General features: G+C 37.8%; 1 protein-coding gene across 2 annotated transcripts in view; it reads right to left on the bottom strand.

Moving 5' to 3' along the window:
* Nucleotides 1-23,080, bottom strand: part of ZBED1 (zinc finger BED-type containing 1) — a 163,888-nt gene that overhangs the window by 32,684 nt on the left and 108,124 nt on the right. For both annotated transcript variants that reach the window (XM_058185671.1, XM_058185670.1), the window contains exon 6: nucleotides 20,664-20,871. In XM_058185671.1, coding sequence (XP_058041654.1) covers nucleotides 20,664-20,871 — 208 coding nt within the window. The remainder of the gene's footprint in view (nucleotides 1-20,663; nucleotides 20,872-23,080) is intronic.

The following is a 23,080-nucleotide window of genomic DNA, read 5'->3' as shown; positions in this document are numbered from 1 at the left end:
AGAGAAATTGGAGCTTTGATAGATGATAAAGATATAAGATGTTACAAAAAATTAGAGAAATGTGAAGTGGTTAGAAACTTTTTTCAGAATCTATATTCAAAGAAACTAGTCAATCGGGGAAAATTGCAAAGTTATTCAGAAAAATATGTGGTGAAAATTGATCAAACATATAAAGAATTGATGGAAGAAGATATAACACAAGATGAGATTAATGGAGTTATACAAAAAATAAAATTAGGGAAAGCTCCAGGTGAGGAAGGATTACCTGCTGAGTTTTATAAGGAATTTAAAGAATTAATAATACCAAGATTGCAGAAATTATTTAATGGAATATTACATGGTGGAGAAGTTCCTTCGTCATGGAACAGAACGGTGATATCCCTAATTCCTAAACCAGTTAAAGATTTAGAAAGGATTGAGTCCTACCGGCCCATTTCTTTAATTAATCAGGATGCAAAGATATTTACTGCTATTATAAGTAATAGATTAAGTAGATTTATAGATAGATATATAAGTTACAACCAAGTAGGTTTTGTGAAGGGCAGATATATGAGTGATATTGTTAGAAGAGTATTAAATATTATAGATGTAGCTGAACATAATGGTGATAAAATTGGTATAGTATCATTGGATATTTTTAAAGCTTTTGATTCTGTACAATGGGAAGCTATTAAAGTAATTGTGGAGGCTTTAGGCTTTGGTAACAAGTTTATACATGTTATTTCAAAATTGTATCAAAAAAGTAGTGCAAGAGTGAAGGTGAATGGAATATTAACTGAAGAGATAAAATTAGAAGCGGGTACGAGACAAGGATGTCCCTTGTCCCCAACATTATTTTTATTGGCTATGGAAATCTTGACAAAAATGATAGAAAAAGATGAAGAATTAGAAGGATATAAGGGATATAAGATAAATTTGTATGCGGATGATACTTTAATTATTTTGAAAAATATAGAGAAAGATCTGAAAAAGATATATAAGCATTTGAAAGAATTTGAGGAAATGACAGGTCTGAAAGTAAATTGGTCAAAATCAGAATTATTGATGGATAGTAATGGTAATGAGTGCGAGAATATGCAAGAGCAATTTGGGATAAGGATTAAAAATACATTGAAATATTTGGGTATAATGCTTTCACTCAAGGTTAAAGAACTGAAAAAACTTAATTATGATGTGGTGATGAATGAAATTGAGAAGAAGATAGATAAATATAAAATGTTAAAGTTGTCTTGGTTTGGTAGAATTGCAATGTGTAAGATGATGTTGCTGCCCAAGTTTAATTTTTTATTCGAGATGCTACCGTTAAATTTGACAGAGAAAGATATTGAAGGATATCAGAAAAAATTGGACAAATTTTGCAATGGTGGGAAAAGACCTAGATTAGTGAAGAAAATGTGGTATCAAAATCAAAAGGAAGGTGGATTAGGAATCCCCAAATTATTTAATTATTACTGTGCATATGGTATCCGGATAGTGGTAAAAATACTTAAAGGTGAAGATAATCATTGGAGAGCTTTAGAGTTAAGGGATAGAGAGAAATTTGGATCAAGGTGGTTTTTAGATAAAGCAAATTTAAAATGTGTAAGTGGAAGTTATTGGTTAAAGGGATTAAGTAAAATGTGGAATAAATTTGTTAAAATTTTAATTCCGGATATAATCTTTTTGGGGGAGACAATTGGAAAATTGGCGATTAAAAATAATATAAGACGTAATGAAGTGATTAAAGATGAAAATATAGAAACTATTAGAGATTGGTTAAAAGTTTTAGAAAATGAAAGGAGGAATAAAGAAATTATTGAAAAATTAGGGTTAAGCTGGTTTGAAAAAATACAGATAGAAAATGGACAAAAAAATTAAGGGAAAACTATTCGATAAATAGATGTGAAACTGAATTTGAATATTTAGTATCTCGGATTATGAAAGATGAAATTGGGCTAAAGGGACTCGTTAGCAGGGTTTATAAGATTATAAACTCTGATGAAAAATTACAAAGAGTGATGAGGATAAAATTGGGAAAAAGATCTTAATATTGAAATACCAGAGTCAGATTGGAATGTGAATTGGAATAGTAGAATTATGAGAACTTTATCTATAAGGATTAAAGAGCATAATTATAAAGTTGTTTGAAATGGTATTTGACTCCAGTAAGATTGTCACAAATGGATAAAAAATTAGTAAAAATGTTGGAGATGTGAGATGGAATTGGGGACTTATGAACATATGTGGTATAAATGTGATAAGGTTAAAAAGTTTTGGCAACAATTGGAGAAAATGATATTTGAAATGATGGGGAAAGTAATAACATTGAGAGTGGAAACTATATTATTGTTGGTAATTAAGGAAAGAGAATTAACAAAATATGAAAAAGAATTGATTAGAATTATGATTATAATAGGTAGAATTATAATAGCTAGATATTGGAAACTAGATGTGATTTTTAGAATAGAAGAGTGGAATTCTGAAATGTGGAAATTAGCTTTAAATGATAAAATGACATGTGATATTAAAATTAGAAGTGGTGTGTATAAAGAAGATATTTTCTGGAAGATTTGGAAACCATTCATGGACTATGCGCTTGGAAAATTGGACGCCTCGGTACCTGTACCTCGAGAACGTGGATTTTGGCAATCATGAGGACATATCCGAAGACCCAAATCTTCCTTTTTTATGTATAGCACAAGGGTGGAATAATGTATTTTCTTTTTTGTTTGTTAGAAAAAAGCAATAAAAAAATTAATTAAAAAAAAAAAAGAAAATCGGCTGAAACAACCGGCTGGGAAAAGCTGACTCATCGCCCCACCTCCAGGCCCGAGAAACATGGCCGCCGCAATCCACCGCTCGCCTTCCCGGTCCCGTTCTCAGCAGCCGCGGGTGCTAAAAGGTCTGAAGACCTCTCCCACGGCTGCCCGAAAGATGATCCTCCAGACCGGGTAAGGCAGGCAGCTAGGCGGGCGGCCCAGGCATCACCATCCACGGGGAGCCGTTTAAACGCCGGAGCTCAATCTTCAGCGCAGCGCCATCTTGCGCATGCGCAGAGCCTTTTTCATTGTCAAAATATGGAACTACTCCCGGAAGACCTTGTCGGAGCCGTTCCATTAGGTTTTGGAATAACCCGGGGGCTACATTAACTCCGAACTGAAGTCGAGTGCATTTAAAAGCGCCCCGGTGTGTAACAATCGTCTGTGCTTCGGCCGTTTCGTTGTCAACTGGTAGTTGTTGGTAGGCTTGAGCCAGGTCTAGTTTGGCAAAAATCTGTCCTTGTCCTAACGAGTGCAACAAATGTTGGACTATGGGGACGGGGTAAGCGCTCTTCTGCAATGCCCTGTTAAGTGTTGCCTTTTAGTCAGCACAAATCCGGACCGATCCGTCCGGTTTGACTGGGGTCACTATTGGTGTTTCCCATTTTGCATGGTCGACGGGGACTAGTATTCCCTGGTTTACTAGTTTGTCTAATTCCCTGTCTATCTTGGATTTGAGAGCGAACGGAACTCTCCTAGCTTTTAATCTCATGGGAGCTACCTGGGGGTCTAAGTTGAATGAGATTGGGGTCCCCACGTACTTTCCCAGGCTGTCTTGGAAAACGTCCTTGAATTCCTTCAACAATTCGTCTTCAGTTTGACTCCATTGCTGTGGATCCCAGTTATGCCCATTCCTAGGGCTCGAAACCAGTCCAGTCCCAGTAAGCTGGGCAGGCTCCCGTCAACGATGGTGATCGGCAGTGTTTTCTTGAATTGTCCATATCTTACTCTGACAGTTGTGGCTCCTTTAACAGGGATCTGGTTTCCCTGGTAGTCTTGCACTCTCAGCTTTTGGGGTTGCAGCTGTCATCTCGCGACTTCTGGCAGGTCCCGTGCGATCGTGTCCCAGGACATAATCGTGATTGACAAGCTGGTATCCACCTCCATTTTACACTGTACTCCTTCGATGTAGGTCTTGGTGAATATTTTCTTTTCTAATCATGTCGATGCATGGCCCACTCGCACAGTGGTGTGGTTCGACTTCGCACCTTTTTTGAACTGGCGAATCCCTGGCCGCTTCGCGGAGCCGGCGCCCTGTTGATTGGCCGGTTTGAATTTTTGGCGGGAAGGTTGGGGGGCTCGGTAGGCCTGAGCTATATGTCCTTTCTTTTCACACCGCCGACAAATTGCGTCCTTGAACCTGCAATTCTGTCGTTGGTGCTGGCCTCCGCAACTTACGCACTCGTCACGGTCGCCTCTTTCTGGCCTCCCGGTGTGGAAAACCTCTTCCTCTTCTTCCTCTTCCCAATCTGCCTGGATCTCTTCGCTGTGGACTGGCGTTGCTTTCGCTGAGGGACTTTGTGCGTTCGGCTTCTGTAAGGTTTCTGCCGCTTTGGTAGACATCTTGTGTGCCCTGGCCTCATCCAGGGCTATCTCCAGGGTTAGGCTGCTTTTTGACAGCAGCCGCCTCTCTAGTCGGATGGCCCTGACCCCACAAATGAGTTGTTCTAATAAAGTGTCCTCCAAATCTCTATACTCACAGTGGGTTGCGGCTTTCCTTAATGCGGCCATGTACATGCTTATCGATTCGCCCTTTCGCTGAACTCTTTGCCTTAACTCGAACCGTTGCACAAACTTCGACGGCACCGGCGCGTAGTGTGCTCGTAGCATCGTCTGTAGCGCTGGCCATGACACCGACTGTACAGGCGTTGGTTCCGACAGCGATTCGGCAGTATCGAAGACTTCTGGCCCACAGTGGCTCAGGAAGTAGGCTCGCTTCCGATTATCCGATACTCCTTGCAGTTCGTTCGCTTCGAGGAAACACTCGAAGCGAGCCATGTACGACCCCCATTTCTCCTTGGCTGGGTCGAATGGCGCTGGCAGTGTATAGCTCGACATCGCTATGTATCCGCTCTGGATCGCTGGCTGGGTTTAAAACTAAGTTGCTCCTTCAGCTCTTTTCCTAGTCTCACTGCCTTCAATATCCCTCCTTCGTCGCCAATGTTAAGTTCGGGCAATGAAGAGGCAGGAGACGATACAAGTGACAACAGCTCTTTAGTTTATTGTGATCCCAGCAGCTAACAACAGGCAAAAACCCCTCTTTAAATAGTAATTTGGCTGAGGCATCAACCAATCAGTAACGTGCATTTTCCCGCCCAAATTTCCTTCCTAAAATTCAAATACATTACATTATATGTATATCTATTTTACTGGTCTGCAGCTGAAATAAAACTTTTTTCCTCTAAATTAGGAGTTAATAGTCTAAATCAGCAGTTCTCAATATGGATCATATGCTTACTTCCCCAGGAGGCCATGCCATATTTCTAGGGGGTTCTGAGTGGAGCACCCAATCTTAACTGCCAAAGGTATGGTCAATTTGTTATATTCCACACATCTGTGATAATATTAGCACTATTAAATTAATAAACAGTGGAAATCATGTTTTTATAGTACCTTTTCCCCAGCTAACTATGGAGGGAGGGTCACAGAGGTAAATATAGCTCAGAATGGGGCCCTGAGTAAATAAAGGTTGGGAACTACATGACCTCTTCCAACCTTAAGATTTTAATAGTTCATGTATATATTCTATACAAAGAATCAACACAGATTATAAAGAACATTTCTTATTTAGGGAATAATCCCCAGTTTGGAGGTTCCATTTCCATTTCAGTTTAGAAGTCTAACATTTCCTTATTGGGGGCAATATCAGGGCAATATGTTGACTTAGCCCACTTAGAAAGGGCTGTAAAGCACTGTGAAGCTGTATATAAGTCTTATTGCTATTGCTATATTCTGTGCTAAAGATTAGCAGCTTAGAACAGCTTACATCCTGTGACAATACTTTTAATACCATCAAATAATAGAAGCTGCTTATCTCAAGTCCTTGGAAAGTCTTAATAGGTGAATAACAATGCCAATCCAGTCTAAACATCTGACTGATTGCAACAAACCATAACAAGACCAACATTTCAAGCCCATCTCTAAAGTAATCATCCATGGTTATTACTTTTGCCTGTTTGGAGATATCCTACTGCTAAAGGCTACAACTATTTCAGTGCAAATAGCAAGTGTAATATATATGTGATGGCAAGTATACTGAAATTGAAAATGTGGAACATAAATATGTTCATATATATTTTAACATGTTAATAAAATCATACGTAAATGATTCCTAATTATGATGCATGCAAAAAACAGAATATTGAAGAGCACAACGAAGAACTGTGGTGAATCAGACCAAAATCCTATCTTGTTCAAGGAAATGCCAAGAAAAAATCACCAAGGACAACAGCAGCCTTTCATTTGTATTCTCCAGCAATTGTACCACTGTTCCACCATATGTGGCATTTGTGCCAATTCAAGACTGGAATTACACCTGTGTTCTCATAAAGTCACAGATTTTCAGCAATTCAGCTAATTCATTTCTGTCTTAGCTCCAACACAGAGGAAATGCTACAAACATTACTTTGCAGCATTAATGAAGGAGCCATAAGCCAAGTAATTTCCCACTGGAGAGACGTCTGGCCTGTTTTCCATGCCCTGGCTCCTCAGCTATTCCACATAATTTTTGGAGTTAAGGCAGTACAGCAATTCATAAATCTTGTCTTCTAAAGAACATCAAGATGAATTTGGTCTTCTGAAATAGGCTGTTCTCTGAACTCCTTTGATATATTAAATCTGTTGAAAGGCAGACAAAAAGGATTGGAAGCTCCATGTTGTTCTCTTCCAAAACTAAAGGCAGCATGGTTGGTTTGGACACAAAAATAGACATGCAGAAGTTGGGATTACCTTCTTTCTGCCACAAACCTCCTCCAAGCAAGCAAAACTTGGACTAGAGCTATTGTTTTGGAACTTAACAAGGACAAAGCCAGACAATATGTACTCAAATCAATACACTGAATATGAATAATGGAGATTGTACTTCTGATTGGATAAATTTGAGGAACAGAAATAAGAAATCCAAAGAGTTCCCTACTATCCCTTTATAGAACATTTCTCGAGAACTAGATGACCAAGACCTGGAGGTTTGCTTAGCCAGTGCCTCCATTTCACAAAAATAAAATTAAGTTAGTGATTTACGCTACCATACCCTCACAATCCATTCTTTGTCTCTTGTCAAATAAGCAAAAATGTATTAGCAACACTTTGTAGTAAATGATGGGTATAGAATAAAGACTTGGTTACTGGGGGTGTGTAGACCAGGCATATATTATCAATCCCTGCTTGGAGGAAGGTAGAGATGTTGCCATGCTTGAAATTTGCTCCACTGGGTTTCACATTCTGCATCCCACATTATTTTGTCACTGGATGGGGGAGGGGGGCATACAATAGTGATGATTGTGTAGGCAGTGGCCAGTGGGGGTCTTCTCATAAAGTGATGGAATTTGCTGCTTGGCATAATCCCTTCCTGATTTAAGCTTATATCAGATGTTATGGTATCTGAGGGAAGGCTCTGAAAATATTTGTAACTATAAGTTACTCAGCAGAGTCAAAATATCAATGATTTTCAATATTTTCCAAACTAATTCACTGCACAAGCTAAGGGTTGCAAAACAGCATCTTCACTCATTATAGCCAACATAACTTTACTGATAGAATCTGCTAAACAGATTCTATATATGATATATATATATATTTATAAATTTATTTATATATTTATTTATTTATATATATAAATATATTTATATATTTCATATATAAAATATATGAAATATTTTAGTTGTAAACTACCCAATGTTGCTTTGAAGAGTGAGGAAGGGGATGTAAATTCATTCATTCATTCAATCAATCAATAATGGTTAAATTCTTGTGGGATTATTAAATCATGGACCCAAAGTTTAAGATTTGTTATGCTAAATGTTCAAGCTATTGTGGAATGTTAAAGTTATTTAGACTAGTCAATCAAAGAGAAGAGGTTAAGACTTAAAATGGTAAAAGCTTGGGCTGAGCGATAAAAACAATTTAACTGTATTTGGAGGGGTGGGGGATTGAAGAGAAGCAAATGAAAAGAGGAGCAAAACAAACTAATAAATAAAATTAGAAGGTTAACCAGAGGCAGAAAATAGAATTATATTTACTTGCTTTTTTAAATAAGTAGGTTAAGTTTGAGATAACCTAATCAATATTTATATTTCAACCTCAAGTATTTAAATTCTTGCAATAAATTAACACAACATAAAGAGAGTAACATATATTTATACTCTAACAAGGGCCACATTAAAACATGGATCTACAACGAACAGTCTCTTTACAAGAGTGATTCTATCTTGTTTATCCAATACCTTGCTTCATCCAGAGATATTTCTAGTAAGAAAAGGAAAACTTAGGACAGACTGGCAACAAACCAATTTAAGAAACTTATGTTTCTGACTAGCAATATATTTATTTCCTGTCAGTTGAAATGTGCACTAGGATCCAATAAACTTGTCACCTTTACATATCAGCACAAATTTATACAAATGTGCAATTATAGCTGTGATACATATTTTGTCAGTAATTTTTATAGAATAGTATATTCTATACACTATTCTATATATATTATAGTGTAGTAGTTAAAGGTACCAGGCTGGAAACCAAAAGACTGTGAATTCTAGTCCCACATTAGATATGAAGCCAGCTGGGTGAACTTGGGTCAGTCACTCTCTCTCAGTTCTAGGAAGTAGGCAAGGGAAAACACCTCCAAAAATATTGCGAAGAACACTGCATGGATTTTTCAAGAGTGACTTAAAGGCAAAAACAATAATAATGCAGATCTAATCTATACAATCTATCTAATCTAATCTATTTCAGAGAGCATAAATAAGAAGAGAAGCTGCTGACTTAAGAAACATATACTATGTATTGAAAAATGAATTGTTTGCCAATCTCAAAGAAAAGTGTTAACTCTGGAAATATGCAAAAACACGGTTATGAGAATTTAGGTTTGATCACTGTAAAAGTGAGGCAAAAATTCTGTGGGAAAGCTAAATTCTGAAGAGATAGTAGAAGAACTGTATGATTGAATAGACAGTGTTTGAATATAGTAATAGAGATGCAACTGTGTGAATTTCAAAAGAAAAATATTAAATATACTTCAAAGATTATACTCATAATTTGTATAAGATATTTTTCTGTTAGATAATAAGTCCAGCAAAAATAAATAATTCTGTCTTCCAGAAATCTTGTAAATATATAAAAAAAGGTTGGATTTTTTTAAAAAAAAATACATGATAGTAGTGTTGCAAAAACCAACAATACCAGAAAATGATGCTATGTAGAATACAACAAATTCTGCAATCCCATTGCAATCCATAGTATTCATACTCAATTTTACTAACCCATGTATTCCTTCAAAATATATTAAATTAGCATTATATACGTTAATGATTCCAAGGATTCTGTATGGTTTTTATTGGAAATGATTTCTGATTTCCTCTTTGGAAGAATAGCAAACCAAATTTGGGAGAATATCTTGATGTCTACAGTAGAAATATGTATGAAAAAGTAAAACTGACATAGAATTTAATCTAGTTGATAACCTCAATTAGGTTATCAACTAGAACTAAATTCTTGGACTACAATCTTATGCATGGAATCATGCCATATCCAAAATTTGGGTTATGCAGTTTTATCCTCATTTGATATTGATTTAATATATTATTTACTTACTACAGTTTTTCAATGACTTCAGGTGTGTTAGCCAAGCAGGGTCATTGATCAGAAAATGTATATGAAATATCTTATAATATCAAAAACTTCTAATAATTATTAATTTTATGATATTTCATATTTGTGGCTCATTGTCCTGTATTTCACGTTTGGAAACCTATCATAACATTTTTAAGTGAACATTTTAAGTGAAATTGTTAATGATACAAAACTGGGAGAACAAATCTGGTGAATGTTCAGCGATGGCAAAACTGGCACTATATATATTCATAATTTAATTTAAGCAGGAATTGACACATTACATAGCAAGGCAGATTCTACATCTGGGACATGACTTCTAGGAAAAGGATCAAGAGATGAATTAAAAACAACAAATGGAATGACTTAAACAGATACAAGCAATAAACACCAATGTTTAATATTAAATATTAAAGATAGCATAAATATTTAAGTAGTGGTTAATGGCTGGGGGAAAAGAAGGAAATGAAGGCCGGAATGTATCACCAAAATTCCCTTCACAATGTTTTCAACTTACATTTTATTTTAAAGTTTCAAATTTGCATTTTGTATCTTTCTTCTTTGGTACTTCTTAACCTTATGCAGATGATCTGTCTATCACTTATCTATCCATGAATATAAAAGTATTTCATGATCTGCAATTTATTTGTTCCATCTGTATTTGACAATTGCTCAAAAACATATAACAACACGGACAGATGAGGAAAAGAAAGAAGAGAAGATTTTCAGACATGAAGAAAACCAACACAGAGTAAGTAGAACTGGTTAACTCAACAGGAGACTTATGAAGAACCTTAAGACAAAGTTGGACCTTAAGACTTATGAAGAACCTTAAGACAAAGTCTTATGTTACCTTAAGACAGGTAACTTTGTCACCTGTCATCAAAGTACTTCCATTCCAAGACAGCAGCATGTTGCGTATCCAATCCATATTTCCTGAAGTTTTTCTCCAAGAAAAAGGTGCCTTGATTTGTGGGTGTCAGCCTCCACTCCAATCTTCGTATACTTTTGTACAATTTATATCAGTAGATAGAATGTGAAATGTTTATTTCTGTATTATAAAACAGTTAAGGAAATGAGATGTATCATAGCACCATACAGGGTAAGGGAAAGGGGCCTATTAAGAGTGTCGGCTGACATAACAGTGTGGGAGGGGTGATTAACGGCTGAGTGTTAAGAGCGCGGGCTTTTCCAACAGAAACTGCATTCCTAAGATGATTGACAACTAGAGACCTGTGGAACAAGATTACCACGAGGGGCCGAGAAGGAGCTGGCATCGGACCAGACCAGTCTGACCTCCTGAAGGAGGAGGGACAATTGGGGGGATATGATATGTTAGCCATATTTTGTCTCAGATCCAACTTTACTAAGCTGCTATCAAGACTGTAACTAGTAAAAGTACTTTTCTTTATTGCAAATGAAGTCAAGGTGAATTCTTTCCTAGTTATAATCAGAGGCACTCTGATAATTCGAAGCCACTCCAAAGCCGAACCATCACTCCCAGATGAACTGACCAAGTCGTTTAAAGAAGCTTTAAACTCCGATGACTGGTACTTAGCGCATTCCCATGAATGCACGCTCCGTGATGGACTAGCTTGGATTGGAACGAAACTATATGTTCCTCTATCACTCAGAGAAACCATCCTACAACGATGCCATGATGCCAAGATGGCAGGACATTTTGGATTTGTAAAAACCTTGCATCTTCTTAAAAGACAATTTTGGTGGCCAAGTCTTAAAAAAGACATCCAAGCATATGTAGCAAGTTGCCCTATTTGCGCATCTTCCAAAAGGCCTCCAGGAAAACCTCCTGGGCTACTTCAAACGGTAGCCAGGCCAGGAACCCCATGGAAAGAAATATCCATGGATTTCATAGTGGAACTACCTGAAAGTTCAGGCAATACTGTTATATGGGTTGTGACTGACCTTTTCTCCAAACAAGTCCATTTTATTCCATGTTCAAAATATATTAAATTAGCATTATATACGTTAATGATTCCAAGGATTCTGTATGGTTTTTATTGGAAATGATTTCTGATTTCCTCTTTGGAAGAATAGCAAACCAAATTTGGGAGAATATCTTGATGTCTACAGTAGAAATATGTATGAAAAAGTAAAACTGACATAGAATTTAATCTAGTTGATAACCTCAATTAGGTTATCAACTAGAATTAAATTCTTGGACTACAATCTTATGCATGGAATCATGCCATATCCAAAATTTGGGTTATGCAGTTTTATCCTCATTTGATATTGATTTAATATATTATTTACTTACTACAGTTTTTCAATGACTTCAGGTGTGTTAGCCAAGCAGGGTCATTGATCAGAAAATGTATATGAAATATCTTATAATATCAAAACTTCTAATAATTATTAATTTTATGATATTTCATATTTGTGGCTCATTGTCCTGTATTTCACGTTTGGAAACCTATCATAACATTTTTAAGTGAACATTTTAAGTGAAATTGTTAATGATACAAAACTGGGAGAACAAATCTGGTGAATGTTCAGCGATGGCAAAACTGGCACTATATATATTCATAATTTAATTTAAGCAGGAATTGACACATTACATAGCAAGGCAGATTCTACATCTGGGACATGACTTCTAGGAAAAGGATCAAGAGATGAATTAAAAACAACAAATGGAATGACTTAAACAGATACAAGCAATAAACACCAATGTTTAATATTAAATATTAAAGATAGCATAAATATTTAAGTAGTGGTTAATGGCTGGGGGAAAAGAAGGAAATGAAGGCCGGAATGTATCACCAAAATTCCCTTCACAATGTTTTCAACTTACATTTTATTTTAAAGTTTCAAATTTGCATTTTGTATCTTTCTTCTTTGGTACTTCTTAACCTTATGCAGATGATCTGTCTATCACTTATCTATCCATGAATATAAAAGTATTTCATGATCTGCAATTTATTTGTTCCATCTGTATTTGACAATTGCTCAAAAACATATAACAACACGGACAGATGAGGAAAAGAAAGAAAAAGAGAAGATTTTCAGACATGAAGAAAACCAACACAGAGTAAGTAGAACTGGTTAACTCAACAGGAGACTTATGAAGAACCTTAAGACAAAGTTGGACCTTAAGACTTATGAAGAACCTTAAGACAAAGTCTTAAGTTACCTTAAGACAGGTAACTTTGTCACCTGTCATCAAAGTACTTCCATTCCAAGACAGCAGCATGTTGCGTATCCAATCCATATTTCCTGAAGTTTTTCTCCAAGAAAAAGGTGCCTTGATTTGTGGGTGTCAGCCTCCACTCCAATCTTCGTATACTTTTGTACAATTTATATCAGTAGATAGAATGTGAAATGTTTATTTCTGTATTATAAAACAGTTAAGGAAATGAGATGTATCATAGCACCATACAGGGTAAGGGAAAGGGGCCTATTAAGAGTGTCGGCTGACATAACAGTGTGGGAGGGGTGATTAACGGCTGAGTGTTAAGAGCGCGGGCTTTTCCAACAGAAACTGCATTCCTAAGATGATTGACAACTAGAGACCTGTGGAACAAGATTACCACGAGGGGCCGAGAAGGAGCTGGCATTGGACCAGACCAGTCTGACCTCCTGAAGGAGGAGGGACAATTGGGGGGATATGATATGTTAGCCATATTTTGTCTCAGATCCAACTTTACTAAGCTGCTATCAAGACTGTAACTAGTAAAAGTACTTTTCTTTATTGCAAATGAAGTCAAGGTGAATTTTTTCCTAGTTATAATCAGAGGCAGTCTGACAGTGGGACAGATTTCCTGCAGCTCACGTTTTCTCATCACAATACACATCACAATACTAACATTTATTTCTCAGCATAGATTCTTTTCAATTGATGTGCCTACATGATAAATTATGTCTCTAGTCCTATATTTTTCTGATGGAAGCTCTAGACAGTTCTCAGGGAGTTAAATCAAAGGTTATAAAATTTACTATTGTATTTATTTTTTGTCTTATAAAAGCAATTTTCATGGCAACATGAGCGTTTATCTTATACCTGGTTATTATATGGAGGGCGCAGTGCTTAAAATGAACCTGTATGGCACATTTAATTTAGTTGACTTGCACCCCTAAGTTTTATTCTGTCAATATAGCAAGTACTTCACTGGAAATATAAAGAAAGAAGTATAGAAAATAGCATTAACAGCAGCCAGCACAATTTTTAATAATCGTTTCTTCCCCTTTGATGAAATCAATTGCTTATTCTGGTACATAGGTAAAGCAGAAATGGCACAAAGAACACTTGAAGCACAATTGCAATCGCTTGATAGGACGTACCACATCTTTTATATTTCAAAAGAAAAGGAATGTCAGCAGGTGAGGCAAGCTATTTTTTTAACGCTTCCAAAAGCAAATACAAAAAGCAACAGGATTGGTTTTTTAAAGAAGATTTTTTTCCTCATAAAATCCATTTCTATTGTATTAGTAATAACTTTTTAAAACAGGCATACACACCCCTGAGAAATAGACAGAGTGATTGGACAATATTATTAAGCTCTCTGTGTGCTGTTATTTAAATACAGTTCTATCAAAAGGGAAAATATTTATTCTCAAATTTACAGCATTTCCAAGAAGATATATCCTTTATTTGTCAAAATATCCCTTATGAACTACTACAGAAGGTGCAACTGACTTATAATTACAACCTCAAAAGGGCCATATTGCAGCTACCCTTTCATTGAGCAAGACAGAAAAACCATGTTTCCTATTTAAACAGAAAAAAAGAAAAAAAAAGTTATTTGGTCAATTTTGCTGCTCATTTTTCATCATGATGAGAAATATGTTATTAAGCTAATGAAATATTATTAGTATTGCATTATATTTAAATAATAATAATAATAATAATAATAATAATAATAATAATAATAATAATAATAATAAGAATAAGAATAAGAATAAGAAGAAGAAGAAGAAGAAGAAGAAGAAGAAGAAGAAGAAGAAGAAGAAGAAATCCAGCATAGTTATCTCTTTTGCAGTGTATAATTTCATTTTGTGTAAATAATAATAATAATAATAATAATAATAATAATAATAATAATAATAATAATTATTATTATTATTATTATTATTATTATTATTATTATTATTATTATTATTATTATTCCCCCACTGGCTGCCGATTTGACGTGGCGGGAGGCTTAACTGCTCCAATGAAGCTGAGAGCTGTGCTGGCAGTAGTGTAAACAACCAGCAGGTCCAACCATGCCAGAGAGGTCTAGGCCAAGGAGCAGAACTGAGTACACCCAATAACCCATGCAATGATTCATGGTGAAACACAACCGAACAAAGCCTATACCGGCTCGGTCATCACCCGGGTTAACAAGGACTGCGTCGGGTGTTGGGGAACCTGGGCATCCGTCGACAAGTGGGCTACAGGCCATGGGTCCCATAGCTGAGCGATCAGGGCATGGGCCTGTAGAGCTACTGGAAGCAGAAAAACCTCAGAAGCGGCAGAGATACATCATGTCAGAGAACCGCAATGTAATGAAATGCTACTACAAAGCAGAACCAGAAAAACGAGGCTATCAAAAAAGGATGTACAAATTAAGGAAACAAAAATACCCAGATTCAAGGATAACTGAATTACAATTAGCCGATCAGCGAAGATTCATCACTCGGAACAAAGTGCTCAGTAAAGTCAAACTGGAAGAAATACGGAAAAATAGTGAAACGGGAATACAGACTGAACAGCAGACTGTTGGAGTAGCAGCAGAAAATACTCCAATAACATCGGGAGCTACTGAACAGCCTGAATTCGAAGAAAATGCAGATATTTTGCAAGAACAGGATCAGCAAGGGCCTGAAGCCATCACTGAAACACCAGTAGTACTCAATGCCAGGCAGCAAGAATTGAAAGTTAAAATCTTGGCACATGCTGCAACAAATGCAGAAAGAAGAAGGCTTCCAACATTGAAGACTGTGCCTAGAAAACATTGGGCGCCATTGGTGACAAATGTGAATTATGTACTTACAGCAGTCCAGATAACATCAATTGAACAAACAAATCAGCTTGCCTATAGTGCAGCAGCTATAGTAACGGAAGAACTGGGAATTCAACAGCTGCAGCCCCCTAGAAAATTGACTGGGAAACTGCAGTGGAAAATCAGGTTGCAGTTGAAAATCAAGAGCCTGCGAGCAGATGCAAGCAACTTGAAGAATTGGCAGGAGAAAAAGCTGAAAAATAGTAAGATCAAGAAACATCTGATAAAAAAATACGGGCTCAGCATAAGAAAAATTGACGACGCATTGAAAATTGTGGAGTAGCAGATAACAGCAACAGCAAGAAAAATCGAAAGATACGAAGCCAGAGTCATCCAATACAAACAAAATCAATTGTTCCAATCAGACCAAAGTCGGTTCTATCAGTCTGAACCAGATGGGGGATATGAAAATTGAAAAACCTGAGAAAATGGCAACTACTCAGTTGCCTGGGTGGGAGTCTGAGAAAGGTTATAACAAAAATGCTAGGTGGATCAGAGACTCTGAGACAAAATTCTCCAAGAACAAAATGGACCAATTGAAAATAACTACTGAAATGGTAAGCAACAGAGTGAAGAAAATCAAGAACTGGATTTTGCCTAGCAAAGATCAGTTGCATGTCTTTTGGCTCAAATACCTGACCAGCCTACATGGAAAAATGGCCGAACAATTCAATGAGATGCTGCAGACAGGAAACATCAGTGAATGGTTAACAGCCGGGAAAACTTATTTGATACAGAAAGATCCAGCAAAAGGGGCAACACCTGCAAATTACAGGCCAATAACGTGTCTGCCAACCATGTTCAAGCTGTTGACTGGCATCATAGCTGATAGGATCCAGGACTACCTAGAAGCAAATAACATCTTGCCAGTATTTATTTATTTATTTATTTATTTCGATTTTTATACCGCCCTTCTCCCGGAGGACTCAGGGCGGTGTACAGCCAAGTAAAAATTCAATATATAAACATTAAAAAGAGGTTAAAAAGAAATATTATAATGTGGCCGAAATTTTAAAACCATTTAAAATCTTAAAACATAAATACCCCAATAAAATTTCAATCCAGTCCCGCTTGAATAAATAGGTGCGCCAGCTCACGCGAAAGGTCCGAAGATCAGGCAATTGACGAAACCGGGGAAGTTCATTCCAGAGCGAGGAGTCCAACAGAGAAGGCCCTTCCTGGGGCCGCCAGCCGACATTGCTTGGCGGACGGCACCCTGAGAAGGCCCTCTGTGTGAGCGACGGTCGGTGGGAGGCACAAGGTAACAGCAGGCGGTCCCGTAAGTACCCAGGTCCTAAGCCATGGAGCGCTTTAAAGGTGGTAACCAAAATCTTGAAGCGCACCCGAAAGACCACAGGAAGCCAGTGCAAGCTGCGCAGGATTGGTGTTACATGCGAGCAACGAGTTGCCCCCACTATTACCCGCAGCTGCATTCTGGACTAGTTGCAGCCTCCGGGTGCACTTCAAGGGCAGCCCCATGTAGAGTGCATTGCAATAGTCCAAGCGGAAGTGACAAGGGCATGAGTGACCGTGCATAAGGCATCCCGGTCAAGAAAGGCGAACTATGGACCAAGCGCAGGTGGAAGGCCCTCTTGGAGACGGCCGCCAAATGATCGTCAAACGACAGTCGCCCATCCAAGAGGACACCCAAGTTGCGCACCCTCCGCTAGCCAATAAGCCCCCCACAGCCAGCTGCGGCTGCAGCTGACTGTACCGGGGTGCCGGCATCCACAGCCACTCCGTCTTGGAGGGATTGAGCTTGAGTCTGTTTCTCCCCATCCAGACCCGTACAGCTTCCAGACACCGGGACAGCACTTCGACAGCTTCGTTGGAGTGGTTCGGGGTGGAAAAGTACAGCTGAGTATCATCAGCGTACAGATGATAACTCACCCCGAAACCACTGATGACCTCACCCAGTGGCTTCATGTAGATGTTGAACAGGAGGGGCGAGAGAATCGACCCCTGAGGCACCCCACAAGTAAGGTGCCTCGCGGTCGACCTCGGCCCCCCTGTCAACACCGTCTGCGACCGGTCGGAGAGATAGGAGGAGAACCACCGATAAACGGTGCCTCCCATCACCGTTAGAGCAGAAAGGAAACAAACGAGGAAGCAGAGGAACAAGAGATCAGCTCCTGATTGACAAAATGATTCTAGAGAACTGCAAAAGCTGAAAAACAAATCTGCATACAACTTGGATTGACTACAAGAAAGCATTTGATTCACTACCGCACAGTTGGATCATCAAGTGCCTGGACGTCATCAGAATATGCAAATGCATCGGTAATTTCATTGCAAATCCAATGAAGCACTGGAAAATGGAACTGTTTATTGGAAGTGAAAACTACGGACTGGTCAACATCAAAAGAGGGATTTTCCAGGGTGATTCTTTGTCACCTCTGCTGTTCATCATTGCTATGATCCCCCTGTCAACAATTTTACAGAAAACTAACCTGAGTTATCAAACTGCTAAAAATTCACAGAAAATCTCTCGCCTGCTGTACATGGATGACCTGAAGCTATACGGAAAATCAGAAATTGAAATCCAGTCACTGACCAATACAGTTCAAGATTTCAGCACTGACATCAGCATGGAGTTCGGCCTGGACAAATGCACCACAGTGGCACTGAAGAAAGGGAAGATCGTAGAAAGTGATGGAATTGAAATGCCCAATGGACAAACCATCAAGTGCAACCAACCTGAAGCTACAAATACCTGGGCATACTGCAGCTGGACAATATCAAGCATGGGCAAGGGAAAAATGTGGTCAACAAAGAATACACGGAAAGGGTCAGGAAACTTCTAAAAAGTAAACTGAATGGCGGTAACACCATCAAGGCTATAAAAAGCTGGGCCATACCCGTTATCAGATATACTGCTGGAATTGTAAACTGGACACAAGCAGAGCTGGACAGCCTGGATAGGAAAACAAGAAAACTGATGACCATACACTATGCGCTGCACCCCATAGTGTCGTTGACAGTCTATATTTGCCCAGAAAGGTAGGCGGCAGAGGACTTTTGCAAGTGAAGCAGACAGTCGAAGAAGAGAAACATGCTCTGGCAGATTATGTGAAAGACAGTGTTGAACCAGCTTTGATGGAGGTCAACAAGAGAAAGCTGCTAAAAGTACAGCAAACCAAGTATCAATATAGGAAAACAGCGATGCAAGCTCGAGCTGACAGCTGGTGTAACAAAGCACTGCATGGACAGTTCCTTGAAAAGATCCAAGGAAAAGTAGATAAGGAAAAAATCTGGTTATGGCTGACCAATGGAAGACTGAAGAAAGAAACAGAGGGCCTGAGTCTTGCGGCCCAAGAACAAGCCATTAGAACAAATGTAATCAAAGCTAGAATAGAAAAATCTGCTGATGATCCCAAATGCAGACTCTGCAAAGAAGCAGATGAAACCATTGATCACATACTGAGCTGTTGTAAGACAATAGCTCAGACCGATTACAAACAACGTCACAACACAGTTGCTCAGATGGTCCACTGGAACTTTGTCACAACTACTATCTGCCTGTAGCAAAGAACTGGTGGGATCATAAGCCTGAAAAAGTGATTAAAAATGAGCATGCAAAACTACTGTGGGATTTCCGAATACAGACTGATAAAGTTTTGGAACACAATACCCCGGATATCACGATTGCGGAAAAGAAAAAAGTGTGGATAGCCGACATTGCTATACCTGGTGACAGCAGAATCGACGAGAAACAACTTGAAAAAGTCACCAGATATCAAGATTTGAGAATCGAATTGCAGAGACTCTGGCATAAACCAATGCAGGTGGTTCCAGTGGTACTCGGCATACTGGGAGCTGTGCCTAAAGACCTAGGCAAGCACTTAAAAATGATTGGCGCTGACAAGATCACCATTGGTCAGCTGCAGAAGGCCACCTTACTGGGATCTGCTTGCATAATTCACCGATACATCACACAATCCTAAACACTTGGGAAGTGTTTGACTAGTGATCTGTGATACGAAATCCAGCATAGTTATCTCGTTTGCTGTGTATACTGTCATTTTGTGTAAATAATAATAATAATAATAATAATAATAATAATAATAATAATAATAATAATAATAATAATAATAATACAATATAAGATATTATTGCAATCAAACGCTTCACATGAAGTATTTAAAGAAAATGGTGTACTAATGCAAATAGCAGTATTTTATTTATGAATCTACTGGTTTTAGACTTCTATTTTAGATTTTACAAAGGATATACTTTTATGCCTCCCTCTACCACAAGCAACTCTGTGTAGTAGATTAAACAGAGGATGAATGAACAGCCCAAATCATCCAGTGAGTTTTCCATGGTGAGAATGGATTCGAACCTAGGATCTCCTTGAGTTCACCAATAGCTAGCACAGACTCTAGGTCATCTCAGTCAACCCACTTGTCTGCCACTCACACTACTGAAGATGAATGTCTAATTAGAAAGGCTCCTGAAGTCTTTCCTATTTTGAAGAAACTGGTAAATTCAAAGGTGACACCCAAATGTTAATTGATAGCGACTAGTGTGCCGGATAGCGTTTCTAGCACTGAGCCAAGGAAATAGTCTTGCTCAGGTATAATGATGCTGACAATCTGCTGAGTTTTAGTCACACTTATTTAAAAATCTTGCATTGGGTCTAAATAGCCTTTTATAAAAATTTCCACCGTTAAAGAGAAGGATGATATGGGAATCTCAGAGTTGCAAAAGTGAAGACAAAACTGGCTAGCCATGTTAAAACTGTGCCTTGCCTAGTTTGAGCTACTACAGCAGTGTGTCAGAATAGCTCTGAGCTGCTGGAGGATGCATGCAATTTAATGGGGACTTGCTGTGATCTGTGGGTCCCCAATAGAGTCTCATTGTGTTGGATTCAACTTCTTAGGGACAAATGTTCTCACAATGACAGCACAAGAAAACCCCAAGAAAAATAGAGCAGGGGTATAAAAAGTACACTAAATTCTAGAGATCAGACAAAACATACTTAACAATGTACAAAAAGATCAGAGTGATGTGGAATCATTAAAGGATTTCCAAGTACCTTTAAGAGAAGCCAGCCTGTCATCCACTTGACCATTTTTGCTGCCCAACAGACATGCTGATAAAGATCCGTATTCACTACTCCAGGATCTACAACATTAACCGTCACATGGCTCTCTTCTAATGTCAGGAGATGTTGCAGTTGATAGCTGAATAATACAAGGGCAAGTTTGCTTTGAGCATAAGCTCTATGAGGTGAATACAAGCAACTGCACATAGAAGAAGAAAAAAGAATCATATAAATATAATTTTAGAATGAAGCATGGCAGAGTTTTCAGATACTTGCTGGTGATAACTTATGAAAGGGAATTATTAATTATGAAAAGGAAATTATGAAAAAGCCGTACACAGCAGGAACTCTCTATAATTACTTATTATCTTATTATACTGAGTGATTTATGGAAAATGTTTGTGATAATATAAACCAGAGATGGGCAACTTTTGACAACTAGGGACCTCACCACTGCCTTTTGGGGAGGAGAGGGAGTGTTAAAGTAGATTGAACTTTCCTTGGTTTCAAGACAAAGTCTTTGAAGCCTATTATAAGACAGTTTTAATTTTTCTTTTGCATGAAAATAGTAAAAATTATGCACAATTTTTCACAGTTATCAAAGGAGACTCCAGAAGACACAGAGAATGATCACATGAAACTATAATCAAATAGCGTCTCATAGCACTGTCTCAAACTAACATTTTTAAAAGGCATTAGCTTTTGTGAGTTTATGTTTTTTAATAAATGTGTTACTATTTAAAGGTACAGCTAGAATATTTCTGATTTGTAGCTAATATACTGTAGACTGTCAAATTTTTCGTCCTGTAATATAGATTATAACACATGTCAAAAAATTGTTCTTCCTTAGAATGCTACAATCAAAATTTCAGAATTCCATTTTCTCTGGTTTCCAAAATTCCTTTCTTGCTTCAAATAAAGACAATCTAATACCATAGGGTTGACAAGCCAGATCTGTGGTAATTATCTACTGTACATTAAATAGTTGTGTGCTTTGAACAAGAGCCAATTTGGTATAATGATTAAAGATACTAGACTAGAAACCAGAAGACTATGTGTTCTAGGTACAAAGCAAGCTGAGTGATGTTGGTCAAGTCACTCCCAAACCTAGGAACAAAGCTATGGCATACCACTTTGGAAAGAATTTGTCAAGAAAACAGCGGAAATTTATCTAGACAATTGCCAGGAATTAATGTTAACTTGAAGGCAAACACTTTAACATGCATTTAAAGCACAGAGCTTTAAATGCAAAAGTAAATTACCTTAAAGAATATTGACTGTGTAATGCAGAAATGATAAGGTCTTTTTTTTTACATATTCATTTCAAATCACTTTCCTAGAAATGTATATAACCTGTTCAAAACAAGCCACTATCAAAAACTGAGAGTTTCAATAGAACTCTGAAAATCTCCAGTCTTTAGCCACAACAAACAAATGTTAATGTGAAACTTAATTCAATGCAGTTTTTATTGTGCAGGCCCATGATTGCTAGTTACTGATCATCAATTAGTATATATTAGCTTTGGCTTTTTCTGTGCAGATTTAATACATGGTTTTTGTAAATGCTACACACACACTGTACACAAATGTCCACACTGAATGCCTCTGATTATGATGTCACCGAAGTGCTGTAACATTAAGAATTTCTTGAACATTAATATTGGATACAATTGGAAAATGTATTCAGCTTTGTGGTTACAAAGGCATTCAAGAGCTCACAATCAGAGATAAAAATAAAAAATAAAAATAAAAAAATCTGTCTGGTATTTAGATTTAATAAACTGTTGCTTTTACTACTATGCTTATTTAATATGAAAATGAGTATTTCATATAATTAACTGGAGATGCTGGTCCTTATCCTTTTGCTATTAATAACAGAAGATGGGGAAGCCTAACAGTCACGACAGACAGACAGATACGCACACATAAATGTTGTGGCATTATCGTTGTTGATGTTATTATTTTATGTAAGGCAAACCTGGGCATTTTACAGCACCCAGGCCATATCTGGCTCTTGGCTGTCCCTGTCTGGACTGTGTAAGTTCAATTGAAAGTTAGAAAATAAAATGTAAATAAATGCACTTCAGGGGGTGGAAGAGGAAGCTGGGTGCGCTAGTAAGTTCAATTGAAAGTTAGAAAATAAAATGTAAATAAATGCACTTCAGGGGGTGGAAGAGGAAGCTGGGTGCGCTCCTTTAATTGGCTGGTGACAGAAAGAGCTTTTTTCTGCCTATGGCAGAACAGCAGCAACATGGATCAGGTGAGGCGAAGTTCTGCGCTCCCTCCCTCCCTCTATGCTCCCTCCTCCCTCAATAGATGTGCACTGGCAGCAGAATTAAGTTCAGCCTATTGCTTCAGCCCTCCGCAACAGTTCCATTTTCTCATGTGGCTCCTTGGGAAAATTAATT

Source organism: Ahaetulla prasina, chromosome 5, assembly GCF_028640845.1.
Source record: "Ahaetulla prasina isolate Xishuangbanna chromosome 5, ASM2864084v1, whole genome shotgun sequence".
Classification (NCBI taxonomy): Eukaryota; Metazoa; Chordata; class Lepidosauria; order Squamata; family Colubridae; genus Ahaetulla; species Ahaetulla prasina.
This window is presented reverse-complemented; position numbering and strand designations above follow the sequence as displayed.